The sequence below is a fragment of the Prionailurus bengalensis genome, chromosome B4, assembly GCF_016509475.1.
Source record: "Prionailurus bengalensis isolate Pbe53 chromosome B4, Fcat_Pben_1.1_paternal_pri, whole genome shotgun sequence".
Lineage (NCBI taxonomy): Eukaryota > Metazoa > Chordata > Mammalia > Carnivora > Felidae > Prionailurus > Prionailurus bengalensis.
This window is the reverse complement of record NC_057358.1, coordinates 136,336,451-136,355,548: the sequence shown is the minus strand read 5'-3', so window position 1 is coordinate 136,355,548 and position 19,098 is coordinate 136,336,451. Positions and strand designations below refer to the sequence as shown.

General features: G+C 58.1%; 1 protein-coding gene across 1 annotated transcript in view; it reads right to left on the bottom strand.

Moving 5' to 3' along the window:
* Positions 1-19,098, bottom strand: part of MPPED1 (metallophosphoesterase domain containing 1) — a 73,959-nt gene that overhangs the window by 42,406 nt on the left and 12,455 nt on the right. The window contains exons 2-3 of the mRNA XM_043562838.1: positions 18,616-18,914; positions 10,831-11,012 (exon numbers count right to left, since the gene is read on the bottom strand). Of these exons, the coding sequence (XP_043418773.1) occupies positions 10,831-11,012; positions 18,616-18,839 (406 nt within the window). The 5' untranslated portion in view covers positions 18,840-18,914. The remainder of the gene's footprint in view (positions 1-10,830; positions 11,013-18,615; positions 18,915-19,098) is intronic.

The window sequence follows — 19,098 nt, the reverse complement described above, 5'->3', positions numbered from 1 at the left end:
CTCTGAGCCCATGTGGTTATTAACACACCATCCTTCCTCCACACTTCCTCCAGTCTGGGAGGATCCATTGTACAGATGGGGACCTGAGACCCAGGTAAGTCCGTTGCCCATGGTCCCATACCTGGCAGGCAGGTGAGCTGTGAATTAAACCTCCATGGGTCTAACTTGATCACAGGTTACCACGTCAGGCATCATGTCATGGTGTTTTCTCATTTACATGTCTCTTCAGTAGAAATCTTGTTTGTTTTGCCACCCACTGTACCCTCAGCGTCTAGGACAGGGTCTAGGACAACACAAGTGCCCAATACGTGTTTCTTGAGGGAGTCAATGACCGCAAACCAATGGCAAGTCAGAGCTCCAGCCTCAGGCCCTTGGTTAGCCTGCCCCTTCGAGCTGCAAGGCCTGAACCCACCCTTCACCTGACCAAACGTCGCTCAGATGCCAAGGTCTCCCTCAACTCCCGCTTCCTACGTGAAGCCTCCTGACCTTCCTACTTGGTTCGCGTCCCCTACCCAGCCTCCACTTCTCCCACTCACTCACTCCCTCGGGCCCTCCGTGGCAATCCAGCCATGCCTGCCCAGTGGCCCTCAAAGGTGCCACCAGCACTGCTGACTCGAAGCTGCTGCCCCTGCCCAGAATGCTCTCCCTAACTGGCCTCCCCCGCCCCGTTCGGCACTTTGCTCAAATGTCACTTCATCAGGTCCTGCCCTGACCCCTTATCCTGACTCTCCAACACACTACAGCTCTCTTTACCCATGGCCTGTCTTCTGTTTGTTCACTGCAGCATCCCCAGTGCCCAGGATCATGCCCAGCACATAACAAGTGCTCAGCAAACATACGTTGAGTTAACAATCAACTGTGAACTGGAAAAGATTATTATTAATAATCATGATGGCGAATACTTCAGGGCAGGCTTATAAACAAATTAGAAGTGAGACACCAGACAACAAAGATACATAAGGTGGCGGCAAGAGGGGACGGGGTGGGTGCGTTCCAGGGACCTTCAGGGAAGAATGCGGACATCGATTAATTTTAGATTGAGTTAAGTCAGATACGCATATTAAAAATTTATGAGCAGCCACTAAACAAATTGAAAAAGAATGTAGAATTTCCAAACCAGTAGAGGGGAAAGAAGCAAACTTCAATCAATCCCAAGCAGGGGCTGGGGCACACAATGAATGGCAGAAACAGACAGGTTTAATATACAGGAAACACCAAACAAATATTCATTGGTATTATTCAAATACAAAAGTCTTTACCAAGATCCTCCTACATAGAAATGACAGGGACACAAGTCTGGCCTTCAAGACACTCACGGCTGAGTGAGACGGATGCCCGACATGACACAGAGTGTGGATCAGTCAGAGTGGCTTGAAGATTTCCTCCTTCCAATTATCAAAGCCACTTACCAAATGCATCACCCTTTTCACCTTGGCCCTCAGGAAGCTCAGGCTCCTACTTCCAGCTCACAGGGTCCATCCAGCCCTGAGTGTTGATATTCTAGGCTCTCCTTTTGAACTACTCTAATTTCTTTCTTTTTTCTAATCTTGGCTTTTAATTTACCAGCGAGGTGTTATCATTTTACTATCCTTACTGCTTCTATAAATCATCTCAAACCTTTCGGCACAAACTGGGATATAAATAAGCAAGCATAAAATCCCCCAGAATAACAAAAGGAAACGAAGGAAGAAATCTCAGGGACCCCAGGCCTTTCAGAGATGTGCTTCTATTTAAGCATATATTTTTTGTTGTTGTTTTTAACTTAAGCCAGAGATTTTTAGGATGATGGTCTTGCAAAACATGTTTGAAATATACACATGCGGGGCACCTGGGTGGCTCAGTCGGTTAAGCATCCGACTTCAGTTCACGTCATGAACCTCCTGTTCATGAGTTCGAGCCCCAAATCGGGTTCTGCAGTAACGGTACAGAGCCTGCTTGGGATTCTCTCTTCCCCTCTCTCTGCCTTTTCCTCTCTCTCTCTCTCTCTCTCTCTCTCTTTCCAAATAAACAAATAAACATTTAAAAAAAATACACACACACACACACACACACACACACACATACATCCCAGTGGGTCTCATTCATTTCCAAAGCCATTCTGTTGCAAATAGATAATTTGCACTTAACCACACTTCTCAAGGGGGTTGGTTATATGTTAATACGAAAACACTGCAATTATGCCTAGCCAAGATCATTTGACCACAGCTAGAATTTCTAGATTCTTTCACCTTCATTAGAAGTTAATTTTCTCTCTTTTAGCCCCTAAAACACGCTTTGGCTTTGTGAAGAATTTTTTTTTTTTTGATGAGTATAAAAAATTAATTTTTTGTTTTTTTATTTTTATTTTTTTTTAATTTTTTTTTCAACGTTTTTTATTTATTTTTGGGACAGAGAGAGACAGAGCATGAACGGGGGAGGGGCAGAGAGAGAGGGAGACATAGAATCGGAAACAGGCTCCAGGCTCTGAGCCATCAGCCCAGAGCCCGACGCGGGGCTCGAACTCACGGACCACGAGATCGTGACCTGAGCTGAAGTCAGACAACTGACTTCAGACAACAGCTCAACCAACTGAGCCACTCAGGCGCCCCTGCATATTTTGATTGATGTGACCACATGATAAAATTTCTCTTTCTTTTTCTTCCTTTGCTTAACAAATACGGGTTGAGCGCCTTCCTCAGCCAGGCCTGCCGGGCTCCGTGGACACCAGGTCAGTGACCCGCCTCACCCTCCACCCCCACCTCCCATCAGCAAACCCTGTTGATGTCATCTCCACAATGCGGCCGAACCCTGCACTTTGCACTGTGCCCTCGGCCACCCCCAGGTCCAGTCCCTGCTCCCCTCGCCTCTCAAGGACACCTGTAAAGTCTCTCCTGGTGCCCCAGTAGCCGCAGCCCAGCTCACCCAGCAGCCAAAGGAGTCTTTCAAAACACTGAGTCAGACCATGTCCTTCCCCTGCCTCTGCCCCAGTGGCCACTTTAACACTTAGAATAAAACCCACGTCCTCGCCCCAGCTTCTGGTCAGCAGGACCGGGCCTCCTCCCTGGCCTCCAGGGCCACTGTGCTCAGCCCTGAGGGCCTCTGGCTACCCTCCAGGCAATTCAGAACTGGGTTCTTCTCAGCGCAGGACCCTCTCGGAGGGGGCTTCCTGGACCACCTTATGTCAGATAAACCCCTGCCCCAGTCACTCTCACCTCGCCCTGTTTGCTGACCTGATTTACTGATCTAATCACCAAAATGATCTTGTCTATTTACTCTGTTTAATCTTTTTTTTTTTTATTTTTTTTTCAACGTTTATTTTATTTTTGGGGACAGAGAGAGACAGAGCATGAACGGGGGAGGGGCAGAGAGAGAGGGAGACACAGAATCGGAAACAGGCTCCAGGCTCCGAGCCATCAGCCCAGAGCCTGACGCGGGGCTCGAACTCACGGACCGCGAGATCGTGACCTGGCTGAAGTCGGACGCTTAACCGACTGCGCCACCCAGGCGCCCCTCTGTTTAATCTTTATAACCCGTCCCTGCCTCAGGCCCCCCCGGGCAGGAACCACACCCGCGGTGGACATCCCTGAACCCCCAACACCGAGCCAGCAAAGGTAGTGGGCTCCTGAAACCTGTATTGAGCGGGGTGAGTGTGGACCCCTCCCCCGTGCTCCCCCGGTCACAGCCCAGCAGGAGAAGCAGACCCTCGCCCAACCCACCGGGGCCTAGAGGCCCGGAGGAACGTGGGCCTGGGGCACTGCTCCCCGGACAGCGCCCGCACAGCCAAGCAAGAGCACCGGGGCGGCCCTCGTTAACCCATGGTCCACATGTCACATCTTATGGAGGTCGGACACTCAGCGGGGGGAAAGCGAGGTCGCCCGATTGGTGCGGGGCAGAGCCAGAGGCGGGCCCCAGGAGCCCCGACTGCCGTTCTCTATCCCCTGCTCTGGTTGAAGAGGCTGCGGGTCCTGTCCACGGAGCAGGGGGAAGCCCGTCCCCAAGGAGTTGAGCTGCTTCCACCCCTGGGGATCCCGGCCACACCGGCAGAGCTCCTCGCCTGTGCCCTGTCCGCACAGTGCTGGACAGTGGGAGAGGGTCCTGCTCCGCAGCGGGGTGCCCTGGGACCGGGGACGGTGCAGGGGCTCCGTGTACTATCTCTGCAGGGGCCGTCTCCGCAGCCTCGCACGCAAAACATGAGACGCGCCACGGTCACGGCCCAGGCGTGGCAAGCAGGTGACACGCACACAGATGAGAAATGTTTGGTGGGGAGAGGCGGGAAGGACGGAGGTCAAAAAGTTAAAGGGATAAGACAAAAGCAGGGTCTCGTGCTCACACACGCTGCCGGGGACAGAGCTGAGGGCGGCGGTTGGGGACAGCTCAGCCTTCCACGTGAAGGGCGGCTACCCCGCCAGGAAGGGCAGACCGGAGATCAGGGAACAGTCAGAACCTGGGACGTGGCTGCCGCGGGAAGGCAAGTGGTTGAGCGGTGTTGGCAGGGTTGGGGGTGGGGACCCTCCAGCCGCACGGGGAGCCCATCTTTTCCCGCAGGCCCTAACAATCCCTGTGCCTGGGGGCACCCTCCAGCTCCTGCGTGGGGAGAGCCAGCGCCCTGCGCGTTCCGGAGCCCCTCACCTCCACCTGCAGCCATCCCGCGGGCTCCTGGGCTACATCGCAAAGAGGCGCAATGCTGCGGGCGGCCCACTCCTGCGGCCGAACCCCTGTGGCCCTCGGGCCTTCAACACTGTGGCAGATGAGGCGAGAACCAAAAACACCGCCGTGGAGTGACTTCCCCGTTTCCCTTCCTCTCCCTTCCTCCCTCACAGACTTTAATTAAGGGTTTACTTGCAGGAGACCCAGCTCTATTTAACTAAATCCTTGGACCCCTTTTATATTGTCTTATATCTCATTTCATGCTAGGGCCCCAGTAAAAAGTTAATTATAACTTCCAAATACTCCATTACCAGGCCCGCATCTTCCTCCCCTGCCTGATTCTGCTAAGGGTAGTGCCACTTAATTAACTGGAGCATCTTATGCTTGTCAGACGTCTCCACGCTTTATTCAACCAACACCCGCCCAGCAGCCCTCAGGGCCAGCGGGGGCGGGGCTCTGAGGACCCTCGCTGACCGGGGCACTATCTCCACCCTCTAGGGGTTCACGGGATCCGGCAGGGGGAAGGCGAGCCTGGCTGGCCGGCCCGCCTGGGGGCCCACGGTGGCTCAGCAGGTAATATAAGCAGGTGAAGGGGGCAGGCAGACAGCAGCAAGGTCAGAATAACAGTGACAGCTGATACCGGCCTCAGAGGGAAGGGAGAGAGGACGCTGGAGGGATGCATGCAGGTTTGGGACAGAACGAGTCTGAAATTCTGGTGGACAGCCAGGAGGAAGTGTCTTCTGAGAAGAGTGAACAATACACCAGCTGGATCTCAAAGGGAAAGCTAAGTGTGGAAAGACGGGGCGGGTGTCTGGGCAGCAGCAGGAGCTGGGGGCCTGAGTGACTGTCATCTGGAAAGAACCAAGGCTTCAGCGGGCAGGGGCAAAACAAGGAACAAAAGGAGACGGGCATGGGGCGGTGCGGAGAGGACGGTGGTGTGGAGACTGCTGCGGGAGAACCCAAGTTAGATGGGCGGTGTCCAGCCCGGGGCGGTGGGGGCAGGGGGGAGGGTGGAGAAGCCAGGAGGGGAGGGGAGGGGGGGGGAGGGGAGGGGAGGGGAGGGAACAACTGGCCTGTGGCCTCCGGGGCCCATGCAGTGGTCTGAGGCCACCAAAGCTAGAGGGTGGGAGTGAGGGCTGCAGAGGCCAGGGCTGAGGAAGCCAGCCTGGCACCTGCTGGTCACAGAGAGCGAGCCTGGTGACACTATGTGAATCACTCCTTCAAGGCACGGCCGCCAATGGAAGCCGGCAGTCTGGTGCTCACGCCTGGGGCGGGATGCGTGTGGTGTGGAGACCCCGGGTCGGCAGCAGCCTCGGCAGCCAGCATCTTGGGAGGTGGGTGCTGCTGGGGCTCAGCATCTCCTCCTGCTCTCAGCACCCCTGGCCTCCAAGGGGGACCCCAGACAGCCACCTGAAATACCAGGCCTCCCTGCTGGCCTCAGCTCCTGGCCTCATCGTGGAGACCCCAACTCAGCCTCTAACCCTCGGTCTTCTCAGACCCACCCCAAGTTCCAAGTTGCAACAGCCACAGCTCACACCCTCCTGCAGACCGCCCTGCCCTCCCCAGAGCCCCCACTTACGGCTGCTCCCACCCAACGACAGTCAGCTGTGCACGGCCCTGCTGGGGACACAGTGACCGGCTCACAGCACATCAGTGTGCCGCCCACTCGTCCATCCCGAGCCCACAGCCTCTGGCCGCCCCCCACCCCCACCCCGGGCCAAGTGCTGCCTGGTGCTGGGAATGAGGCTCAGCCCTGTCCTCCAGGCGCTGATGGCCTAGGTGGGAAACAGGGGCATGAAGCCACAGATAATGCCCTGCCACCACCAGGATCTGAACGGGGAGCTCTGGGTGCAGAGGGAAGAGAGGCCAACGCTGCCCTACTGGGCGGGGCAGGCTTCACGCGCAGCGACTGGAGGGCGGGCAGGACTCTGCACGACAGGAGGAAGAACATTCCCCACTGCAGGGAGAGCAGGAGCCAAGGCCAAGAGTGGGGACGGAGGAGCACAGCGTCAGCCGGTTCGGGTGACACTGAGGTCATTAGCTATGGAAAAACAAGGAGCTTCCAGCACATTCCTTTCCATTTTCAGCAAGTTTTGCTGTTCCTTTCACCCTTTCTAGCTGAAGAGCCTGTCCTTAGTGATTTTTTAGCTGTTCCCGGAACATTTACAAACCAAGCTGGCATTTCTACTTCATGAATATATTTGGGATATTAATGGGCAACGGGAAAGGTATTAACGGTCTTCTCAGGAGAACCCTGTCGCCCCCAAACCTGCCCCCTCCAACAGACAGACCCAGACAGAACCCTGCAAATGGGCAAAACACGGTCACCACTCACAGCCAAGCCCAGAGCAGTGCACCTGCCAGCAAATTAGAGTCAGCTTGAATTTAGCCACACACACCGCAGTTAGGTGTCCAATCTTGGCTTGCAAAGAAGGTCTTTATTAATTTCTTAAATCCCCTCTTGACTGCCTGGAGGTGACCCCTAGAATATGATTTTAAATGCTTTCTGTGAAATCAATGAACGGGGAAGAAGCAGGCTACTGTAGATTTCAAATCCATAACTTTCTTATCCAAGGAGGAGAGCCTGGCCCTTCCAGGGACAGGGAGTGAGGGGGAAGCCCTGCTGTCCTAGGGAAGGGCTCCAGGTGGCATTCTGAGTAGATGGATGACACCAGGCCTGACCTAAGGCCAGGGCTGCCCCCACCCCCATCTTGGGACACGTTTTGCGCCAGATACCAGAGAGGCCAAGATTTCTTTAAAAACGATAAGGTTTTACTGTTGCCTTTATATGATGCACATGCTCCGTACAGAAAATCCAGGTAGAGGAGAGAGAAAACCATAAAGAAGAAAATACGCCACGACCCACCACCCAGACATCAATTCTGGAACATTCCAGAGACTTTGGTCTCACTCTAACTCCGTCATTCAGGCCTTTGAATACCTTTTTAAAGGTCACTCCCCTACACAAACCTCCCCCAAATCCCCTTTGCACTTGGAACCAACCCCCAAGTCCCATCCTTGGCCCACAGGCCTGCGAACAGGAGCCCCCCGCCCCCCGCTCCTCAGATGCACCGTGTCCCCATCACCAGAAGGCAAGCATGCCCTGTAACCTCCCACCGCGCTGTCACCCCAGTGCCTGGGACACACATGGCACGTGGGAGGTTCCCAGTGAGACAGACCAAATGGATGAATGAGTACTTCCTTCCAGTCTTTTCTCCGTGTGTGTGTGTGTAACGGCAGACATAGCTAAGATCATACATCAACACTTCTCAGAAACTGCACACACTTGTGCCCACACATTGTCCTACCAATTCTCCTGCTACTCACCCCCATGGCTCAGATCAGATGTTCCCCTCTCCTGGGGGACCCGCCCATGACACCTACCTCTACCCCAAGGGGAGACCTGATCTGGCAAACGCCAGCTCGGGGTGGGGTGGGGGGGCGGCGATGTCACATACGCTTCACAGAAGCCGATCATTCCTCTATCCTAATGGAGCCTCAAAACAACCTGCTTCCAAAGAGGTAGGCAGGGCAAGGGGAGCCTGACCGCCTGCCTCTAAAAGGAGGCCGCTGAAGCCCAGACAGGTCTCGTGGCTGCTGCAATTACCCGGGCAGGAAGCAGACCCAAGATGGCAAAGCGCACACGTTCACGTTGAATCAGAGAGGTTTCACCGTAAGAAGAACAAGAAAAGGAGATAACGGCTGAGGAGGAGCTCAGCTCCAGAACCCAACTGCCTGGGTTCGAATCCAAGTAGCTCTGCCGCACGCCATCCGCGTGGCCTTGGGCAAGTCACGTCACGGCGCTGGGTCTCGGCTTTCTCCTCTGTGGAATGGGGGTGACAACGGCTCCTGCCTCAGTCTGTCGCCGGGAGGATGAAAGGATTTGATAAGACACACCGAGCGCAGAGAATAGCGCCCCGCACGCATCAACACTCACTAACCGCTAGGCGTCTGTGAGAGCGCGCCTCTCCTGACCATGCACGTGGGCCTAATGAGCCCCCAGCCCGGCTCTCAGCCACGGTCGCCGCCCCCTCCCGGGGCCCCGAACTGCCAGCCCACAGAGGCGGAGTCTCACTTCTCACTTTGGGCGAGAGGCAGGCTCCCTAAAAGCCCGCTGCAGGTGGACCTCTAGGAGCCTGCTCCTATATACGTGCTCACTCACGCGCAAATTCCCTGCCTCTCAGTCAAATAGGGGGAGGGGCTTCTCATTCTGGAGTCTGGAGTCTGGAGCCCCCCCCCCCCGACCCCACCCTATCCCACTTGAATGACGGGCACTGACATCGGCAAACACTTCGAGGCAGCAAAGGGGAGACGCCTGGGGGACCCCCTGTGTAAGCTCATCCTTCCACCTGCAACAACCCAGGCAGATAAATCGATCCGGCTCTGGGTCACATGAAGACCCCGCCACCCACCCACCCCCAAATTCCCACAGCACGTTGTGTTCTGACTTCTGTGAAAAGGCAGCTAGAACCATCTTTCTAAAATGGCCGGCTCGCCATGCTGGCCCCCTGGGGCCCCCAATTCCCCTCACGTTCAGAGTCGCGGCCAGCCCAGCCCTCCTTCCGGGGCCCTCACCCTCAACGCCCCAAACCCCCTCACCCCGGCCACAGCACCCGGCCACTCCTCCCCAGTGCCCACCAGCACGCCTGACCTCAGCTGCCCCTTCCCTGCACCGACTCACAACTGCTAAGTCAGGGCCTGGCCCGGAGTCAGCTTCCCCAGGAAGCCTCCCCAGCCAGCAGAAGGCCATCGTCGGCCCTGTCCTGTGCTCCCGGAGCATGTGTCACCACCCCGGCTGCACGGGCGGCCGTTTGCTTCACTCATCCCCTCCGCAGTGACGGGACCTCGTCGGAATCAGTCCCCACCCTTGAGACCCTCGGGCTAACTCTCCTTCTAATTGGGACGAAAACAGCACCCGTCCTCAAATTCACCTGGTTCCCAAAAGTTAGGTAGGCAGTGACGGAGAGGAGTCTGGCCCACAGCGGGAGCCTGGCACCTGCCTGGGACACAGGCTCGGCTCAGCCTCACATCTTTGGAGACCCGCAGCCGGGAGTGGGGGGGGGGGGGGGGGATGGGAAGCAGGCCGGACCCCACCCTAGTGGGGGCAGCCCGGGGCCAGGAGGCGGCACGCGGCAAGGCAAGGAGCCGTGAGACAGACCCGCCCTGGGGGAGCCCTCTCCCACCTCGGCCTCCACACATTCCAGCCCAAACGGGGCGCTTGACCAGAATCTCCCGTTTGAAAAATCAATATTTAAAGCTCCAAGCCTGCCAAGCGGAGGGAAGGCCTTGCTTGTAAATATTTGTCTCGACTGGCAAAGCTGGGCCTCTCGCTCCTGCGGCTCCCCCCGCCTTGCTCCTGGCCCTCTGCTCACGGAGCTCCCAGCCAAGTGCACGGCGGGGGCGGGGGGGGGGGGGGAAGCTCTGGGGGAGGGGGGGTGGGGACCGTCTGGCGGCCGAGCAGCGCTGGGCACGGAGGTGGGACTGCTCTGCACCCACACCTCCAAGCCAGCGCACTGGCATGCTGGGCCGCCCAGGGGCCGTCCATCTGTCCCCCAGGCCACGGCAGAGACGGCTCGCTGTGCGGTTTCTCTGGATTCCGGGCAGGTTGTTTTTCCCAGGAGGCACTCCGCATTTATGTTTTTTGTTTGTTTGGGAAGAAAGCAAAAAGCTGAAGACAAACCCCGGGGGGCACGCTTATAAATCATCGTCCACCATGGCCCATCGAGCTCCACTCCCTCTCCCAATGGCTGCCCCCGGGGAGGAGTCCGCACGGGTCCCCTGCCTGGGGGTCCCCTCACTGGGGAAGCCTTCGCGCCGGTGGTGGTGGCTGAGCCGGTACAGACCAGCTGGGTGCCTGCCCTGGTATCACCGCTCGTAGAGACTGATTCATTCATTCGCCCCCTCATGCCTTCATTCATTCACCAATTATTTATTGAGCACCTACCTGTCTCGGGCGCCGGGGGCTACACATGCAAATGGACATAAACAAACCTCGACAAAATCCCTTCTGGAGGGCGTCTCCCAGGCCAAAAGAATCGCACAAACTAAGTCACAGCGGGAGGCAAAAGCTGGGGTGGGAGACATCGAGGCGTGGCCGACAGCGGGCAGTCAGGGAAGGCTGCCCAGGGGAGGTGGGCAGGCAAAGCGAGGCCGGAGAGGGGGGCCCCGGCAGCGCAGGAAGGCCACCTCCGGCCCGGCACCTACCAAGCCATTCGTTGAACTTCTTCACCTCGCTCGGGAGCCCCAGCTCCGTGAAGTCCCCGGCGTGGATGAGCACGTCGCCGTAAGGCATCTGGATGGGGTCCGTCCTCGAGTGGGTGTCAGACACACAGACAAAGCGGGTGTAGCCGGGCGGCTTGGGGGCATCGTGAGGCACGGGGTCCACCCTGCGGGGAGAGAAGACACTGCAGGCGGTGCGTGACCAGCACGAGGCCCGGGCACAGCTCACGACCCGCCAGCCACGGACACAGACGTCACGCCCGGACTTCCCAGTGGGCCCTCGGGGCTCCGAGTCCCGACTCTCCCGCTTGCTGGCTGAGCAAAACGTGTGTCCCTCTGAGCCTCAGTTTCCCCTCAGTAACATGGGCCCTCAGGGGCTAAAGGAGGTAACTATCGAGTGGAGAGCAGCTGCGGGCACAGTGCGATTACGACGGCTGACCTGCTGTTTGGCTACCGCGGCCCTTTCCATCATCGACCCTTTTTAGATGAGTTTTTCCCCTACTCGCTCCCCTCCCGTGAGGTTTTTAACCCCACAGATGACTGTGCGTGTATGTATGCATATCTGGGCTTTCTAAGAAGAATAAGCTTTCTTCACCCCCTAAAAACGAGTTTCACCCCCCCTCCGGAGATACCATCAGCCCCATCGAGAATGTAAGTTCTACGGCCTCTGGTCCGAGTGAAAGAACCAGCCCCAGGCACCGTGCGGGGGGCACGCAGCATCCAGGGAAAGATGTGTGCAAAAGCGGGGGTGGGGGGATCTCACAGGAGCGCGGGAAATCAAAGCACGAAAGATAGGCAGCAAGTTTTCAAAGCCGTGAGATGGTCTCATCATTTTTAAAACAAGGGCTTTCCAGGGTTGTGCGGGCAAAGGGTCCCCGAATCAGACCGGGCTTCAGGTCCCAGCTCCGCCATTTCTCACTGACGTGTGACCTTCAGCGAAACACGTGGCCTGGCTCCGCTCGCCTGTAACGTGGAGCCACCTCACGAAGCAAAAACCATCGGGAAATTAAAAAGAGCCGCAGAAAGGTAAGTTCTTGCTCCGCGACGCCCATCACAGCCCTCTGGTTTCGAGGACGACAGTGCTGAGTTAAGTGGCCCCGCGTGTCCCAGGGAACAAAGGGAGACCGTGGCTCCCAGTCCAGTGCTCCCCAAACCACGCTCAGCCTCCTCAGCTGAATGATTCTGCCAGGCTCAGAACTCTTAAAAACAACGCAATGACATTTCAACGAGCGGCTCTCTCCAAATGAGTATGCCGCTCGAGGAGTTGTGTTTAAATCTAATTATGCGGCAAACCAAAAGCGGTACCGTATCAGTTACATAAATACTTTTAAAGACATCTTTCTAATTATCCTTTTTTTTTTTTCAGACAATATACTTCGAAGAAATTTAATTAACACCTTACGAGAGACGTGGGTTCAGCATGCTAATGTGCGGGGAGCGTTAGCGCGCTCTATCCACCACAGTGGGAGGCACCAAGCCAGCCTCCCCTCGTCCCGGGAGGGAGCAAGCTCGCTCGGGCCTTTCCGGGGCCGGTCAAGGCGAGTTAGACTCCCGGCAGGTCAGAGTGGGGCATGACCGGGGAGAAGAGGAAAACCCCCAGAGTCTGATGATGACCAACAAGAAGGCCCCGGCACCCCCCCCCCCACCACCCCGCCTTCCTTCTGCCTCCATCCATTCAGTCAGTCACTCATTCATTCAGCCAAGCACATTCTGCCCACTCACTGTGGGCCGGCCCCGAGCTCAGTGCCGGGGCCCCGGGGATGAACCAGGCCTAAACCCAGGCCGGGAGACCACAGACTGATGGTGGAGGCAGACTTGGCTAGGCAGTGACAATAAGGCCACCGGCTTTGACCGGGCAACGGAGAAGCTGGGGGCCAGAGAAGGCCCTAACCCAGCAAGGGGCTCCCTAGAAGCTTCCAGGAGGAGGCGGGACCTGAGCTGGTCTGGGAGCTAAAGACTCCCTCCCATCCCTGTGTCCTCAGAGTCCCTGCCCTCCTCCCCTGCCCCCAACCCTTTGACAGAGGGTCTAGCAGGCAGCAGGGCTGTGGGTCACCTGTACATCCTGCCTGCCCCCAGCGCAGCCGATTGGACAAGGGGCAGACGGTTGCTACTGGGCTCTTGTCCTGGCACAGGAACACGAGTGAGCCAATCAAATTCCTTCCTTCCACCCTCCCTCCCTCCTTCCTTCCTTCCTCCCCTCCCTCCTTCCTTTTTTCCTTCCTTCCTTCCTTCCTTCCTTCCCTCCTTCACCCCTACACATACCGAGGTCGTAAGCATGTCAAAGGTGACAGAGGCCAAGTCAAAGAGACAGAGAGGGATGATGAAGAGGGAGAGAGACAGGGAGCGAGAGGCCACCTCCAGAGCCACCTCTGGTCCCAACAACCTCTCCTCCTGTGAACCCTTAGCCTGGAGCCTGAGCAGGCCTCAGCCCCGCCCACCATCAGCCAGCCAAAAGCAGGACCAGTTCCGAGGGCTCCAGTCGGGCTGTTGGAGCCTGGGCTCTTTAATTAACTATTCTTATTTCCCTCCACCCTGAGGCTACTGAGCTCAGTGAGGATGCAAACCGAATAATCCCCTGAGGAAAAAATAAAGACTCTTGCTTCTCTGCACTGTCCTCCGGCTATTTAGATTGTAACAAATGCTCAACTTGAAATAACAACAGTAATGACACCGATGCTGGGTGCTCCCCACGGACGGGAGCTCATCCTGTCCTAAGCACGTTACATGCACCCACTGTCTTCGCACCGTGACCGTCTGGGCAGGGTATTATGGGTATGCCCATATTACAGATGAGAAAACTGAGGCTCAGGAAAGGCTTGCCCGGGATCTCAGCTATGCAGGCCAGTGAAGCTGCAATTTGAAGCCAGTCTTTGGTTCCAAAACCCCCACCGGACTGGACTGTTTCCAGACGCAGCTCATTTCATTCAGTCAATCTACTCGCAAATGCTTCCTAAGGGCCTCCTAAAGGCCGGGCACCTGCCAGGCACAAGGGATATACCTGTGGACAGGATACCCCCTGAGGTCACCTCGTGGAGTCCCCAGAAACCCAGCCTGGAAGTGTTTGGGAGTGAGGAAAAGAACAAGGAGAGTCAAGATATGGAGAAAGAGAAAGAGAGAGCAGACAAGAAGGTGGGAGAACTTAACGGCATAAGTTGATCCCTAGATCCAGCTGTACCTGAAGCTGGGTCCAAACACGGGCTTTCTTACTAAGTAAGCCAGTAAACTCTTTTATCCTTCAGGCAATTGACACTGAGTTTCTGACACTCGTAATGCAACACCCTGGCTGACACCTGAGTCACGGCAAGACTGTGGAGTCACTGAGGCTGGAAAAGTTAGTCCCATATCCAAGGCCCTGGCTAGTAAGTTACAGAGTAGATTGGCACCTGGGTCTCCACAACAGGGATCTGGGCATCTAACCTGTTGAGGCTAACAAAGCAAAATGGTTATTTTCCAGCGACGTTCTGCGGGCCTCAGAGAACAGGGGACGGCCGCGGCTCTCTCTCCGAGGCCTGAAACCTGTTGCCACCTGTCCCCAGCCTAACAAGGGGTGTTCCCACAAGAATCACGGCAGCAGGAAGGGTGCAGAATGGAGAGCACGGCCTCTGGCACCCAGGCCTCGGCCGGCACCCCAATTCGGCCACCTCCTCGCCGTGCCCTGGACCCTCCCAGCCCCCAGGCCAGCTCTGGAAGGTGGGAGCCACCCACTCACTCTGGGACAAGGCGGGAGAGCTCAAGGACCCTCGCAGCTGGAAGCCTGGATGTGAGTGCCCCCTGCCGCCGTTCCCTGGGCCCCGGCCCCCTCCTCGGCCTCCCTCTCCCGGCAGCCACCAGCTCCCCGACGTCAGAAGCACAGGCCATCTCCCCCGTCATCTCTACTTCTGGGGAAATGGGAAGCTCTGAAGGCCAGGGGGCTGGGGCCAGAGGACTCCTCCCTTCAGTGAGGCTCTGACCCCGTCCGGACACGTGACTGGGCAGCAGCCACGGCGGTTCCCAATGGGAGAGTCTGCCAATGCCCTCATTCTATCGTGAGGAAACTGAGGCCCAGAGGAGGGCAGTGACTGGTTAGCTTGGTGTCCACCGCCCAGTGCTCTTTTCACGAGGCCCTCGTTCCCAGTCCTGCGCTGCCCTCCCTTTTCCCCTCCCACCTCTCAGCCTTTGCTTTTGCTGGTCCCCCAACCCCAGGGGCTATGCCACCGCCCCCGGGAAGCCCCCCCTGATCTCCCCCACTCTTCCGGGGCCATACTCCCTGCCTTATCCTCACTCCCTTTTCTTTCTTCTTTCCATCTCTCTGCTGTGCCAGGCTCGAGGGACCAGCCCCATGCTGGTGGCAGGGACAGACCCTAGAGCCGGGCGGTAGGGGGTAGGGTCAAGGGAAGGGGAGATCTGGTCTGGGGAGCGGTCAGAGGGCCTTCCCAAGGAAGTGACATCTGGGTGAGATCTGAAGAATGAGTCCGTGTTAGCAGGGCAGAGCATGGAGGAGGCACAAAGGACACCATGTGCAGAGACCCGAGGCAGAAGGAGGCACGGAATGTTCCAGGCTTGGTCCTCTCCTCCTGCCTTGCCCCTTCAGGCTCCCCGGGCTCACAGCGGACCCTCATTGTCTTCTGGGGGCCTCTCAGTGCGTGGACGGACTGGGGATCTCTTCTGAAGCCCAAGCCCACGGGAGACCGGGAAGTGTGGCCGGGAGGGGGCCTCCCCAGGCCTGACACACAGCCCCGCTCCCCTGACTCTGCTGTCTTCTTCAAGACATGCTTGGAGGGTCTTTACACAGGATGACTCAAGTCCCCACCAACAGGACTCCTTTTAAAGGCCAGAGAAAAGAGTTGCTATGCCTGGCACCAACCCCCAGGGCACCTCTAGGGCAGACCCCCCAGGATGACCCTGGCCTGGCAGTCAAGTCTTCTCACCGGCCACCGGGCCCAGTGCCTGCCCACCCACCCAGGTCAGAAGGGCTGGTGCCTGGAGGGGCTCTCCCGAGGCCACCGCAGGGTTTCCAGGCCCTCAGAGTGAGGGGTCCTGGGCCTCAGGGCCCCAAACCGGGAGGCCCAGATCCAGACATTCATTACTGAGGCAAAGGCAGCCTCGCCACCACCAGGGTCTCTGGGGGCAATCGCATAAATCACGCAGCTCAATCGGAGGCCATGTTTGGGTTGTCACTGTTGTTATTAAATATAAATTGTGGATTTATTAAATAAGGCCCCCTCGCTCCCTCACCCCGGAGACAAAGCCCAGGGTGGTGATAAATCACGTGTGGGGAAGCGGCATCCATCCTCCCTGTCTGCCCCTCGATGGAAACTCGTCATGGAAATCCAAACAGCCGCCTCCAGCAGCCTGCATGCTTCCCTCGGGCTTGGGGGCTGCGGTCTGAAAGGAGGGGGCGGGACGAAGCAGTCCCCCCGGGTCCCTGCATGGCCCTGGCTTCACCCAGCTTTATGCAAAGCTCTGTTTCAGAGCCGGGCTGGTCTGAGCAGGCAGTGAGGGAGCACTTGACGGGGAGCCCAGGACCGGGGCTCAGCACACGCCCTCCTCGAGGCAGTGCCCGAACCCCCTGAGCCCCGCGGCCAGTGGAAGCCGGGAGCCCCATGTCAGGTGGTGGCAGCTCAGAGCAGGCCAGGGTGAATCCGCTCTGCCTGCTCTAGCTGGGTGACCACAGGAAAGCCAGGAAGCATTTTCCCCACTGCACCAGTGTCTTACGCTCTGACACCCTGCCGTGACACGTGCGCTAACTGCCTGCCACCCCGTGGGAAGGTCAGCTCGGCATGGCAGGGACGCGTCTTTGATCGCTGCTGTATCAAGCACCTGGCCCAGCCCAGTGTGGACTAACGGCACGGAACATTTGCTCCCTGGCCCCGCTCTGGGTGGATCTACCTACTGAATCCTCGGCGTTTTCCAGATGGGGAGACCGAGGCACCCAGAGCCCCCTCACAGGGCAGTGGCAGAGCCAGGGGCTCAGAGCCAGGCAGGCGGGCTCGGGGCGGGCATTTCTAACGGGCATGCTATGCGCCTGTTCACAAACATCCTGACCCCGCGGCTGCTCGGGGGTGAAAGGGGGAGATGGCCCCTCTCTCACGTGGTCGCTCACTGCCCTTCCTCAGGATGCAGCCTGGCCTGCAGGGGTCCGCACGGGAAGGCTTCCCCCAGCCCCCAGCCCCCAGCCCCCAGCCCCCAGCCGGGCGCTTTCTGCATTCCTCACGTGTCCCCTTTTCCCGACCCTCTCCCAGCTTGCTGCCCTCGCTCATCTTCCTCGGACCTCAACCTAGAAGTCATCTTCTCCAGAGGGTCCTTCCTCCGCCCCCTGGCCCTCCTCTCCTCCGACCTCCTGTTTCCCTGGCTCTGTCCTGGGGCAGAGGCCTGCCTGGGTGTCTGCTGGGCCCTGGGCAGGGGCACTGTAGGTGACAGCACGGTGCCACGTGGAATTAGCTCTGGCACCCGGGGACCCTTCCTCCTTTTTTTGTAATGTTTACTTATTTTGAGAGAGAGAGAGAGAGCAGAGAAGAGACAGACGGAGAGGGAGGCAGAGAATCCCAAGCAGGCTCTGTGCTGTCAGCACAGAGCCCGACGCGGGGCTCGAACCCACGACAGCCGTGAGATCGTGACCCGAACCAAAACCGAGAGGCGGACACTCAACCGACGGAGCCACTGAGGCACCCCATCCTGGGGACCCTTCTAAGTGGGGGCGCACAGGGGGCACTGGCCACGTGAACCCCACCCGCTCTGCCCACATGTTCTTCTTGTGCGTTCCCGCTGGGGCAGGAGTCCAGCCCAGCATCCAGGGACCTCAGGCCGGGTCCCATCCGGCCCGGAAAGACTAACCCCATCGACGAAAGAGAAAACCCGGCCTGGGGAAGGCCCCCCCTGCCCCCTGCCGGGCCTCCAGGTCCCGGATACTAAGAATGCTGAGACCTTCCTGCCCCAACCTGCAGATCTGGCCCCAAAATGGAAACAGGAGGCCGTCTCCCAAACAGATAAAGTAGGCAGCTACAGACAACACCACCAGGCCTCGGTCCCTACAGAAATGAGCATTTTTCCAAGCAAGCACGGAGGGAAGATGGGCTGGAGCCCACCCCAGGCCCGGTGCCCGCCTGCCTCCCTCAGCCCTTCCTCCCGTGAAGAAGCTCCCCGCACCCACCCTTCACAGCAGAGGACGGCTCTCGAGGGAACCACAACCTGCCCGCCCCCACCTCCGGGCCTGGGATTGGAAACCCCCCTCCGGGCTCCTTCTCCAAAGCGGTCCACATGCCAGATTCTCCAGTCTCCCCAAAGGAACAGCCGCCAGGCCCCCACGGAACCGGGGCTCCCTAGAGACGGTGCTCGCGGCCCTGGAGGAAGTGGGGGATAAACGAGGAGGGGGGTCTCCTAGGAACGCAAGGAGCTAGCCGCCTGGGGCAGAGCGAGGAGTTTATCCGTCTCCTCCCTGGGCCTCCTCTCCTCTCCAGACCTCAGAAAACAATCCAGGGAGGGGCGAGGTTCCCCCCACCGGTCGCGGGGGCTCTCGAGTCTGTGCCCTCGCCTTGGCCTTACTGCGGGGGCATCGCTGGCCTTTTCCATCAGCCTCAAGGGGCAGGGAGCGGGACTAGAAAAAGCATCTCTGCTATCTCAGTAGAGGCAAAGGGGTCTGGACGAAAGGGAGGGAGGGAGGGGCAGAGGAGAGGGAAGACAGGCAGCCTAAAACTAGGGTCCGAACCTGCCTGGAGCCTGTAGCAAGCCCCTTCCCGCCCCCCCCCCTTCCCCGGCCCCGGGCAGCCGGGCCCGCCGAGAGCCTCCACTTACATCTGAACGTGCGGGGGCTGGAAGCGGCCCTGGTTGATGTTGTAGAAGGTGAAGGCCTGAGTCGGGTTGGAGCTGTACTCGTCCACCTCGATGATGAGCCGGCTGTGCTGGTGCCTCCGAGCGGCCATCACGTGGGACTGGGAGAACGCCATGCCCAGGCCGCAGGGCAGCAGGGCCAGGGCCTCGGCCTTCAGGACACCGGGGTCCCACCTAGCGCGCCACATGGGCCTCCGCTGGCCGCCCGGGCATCTCCCGCAGCCACCGCCGCCGCCCGGCCCCGAGCCAGACCTGGGAACAGACTGAGGAGACAGAGCAGAACCGTGCGGCAGTGAATCTGTTTGGGATTTGCTTTATTTAATGTCAGATGAAGATTTAGAAAGAGGAAGGGGGGGGGGGGAGAGAAAAAAAAAAAAAACACAGTCATACAGCTCAAAAACTCATTACAGATCTTTCCAACTCAGCAGTTTGATGAATATACTTTGG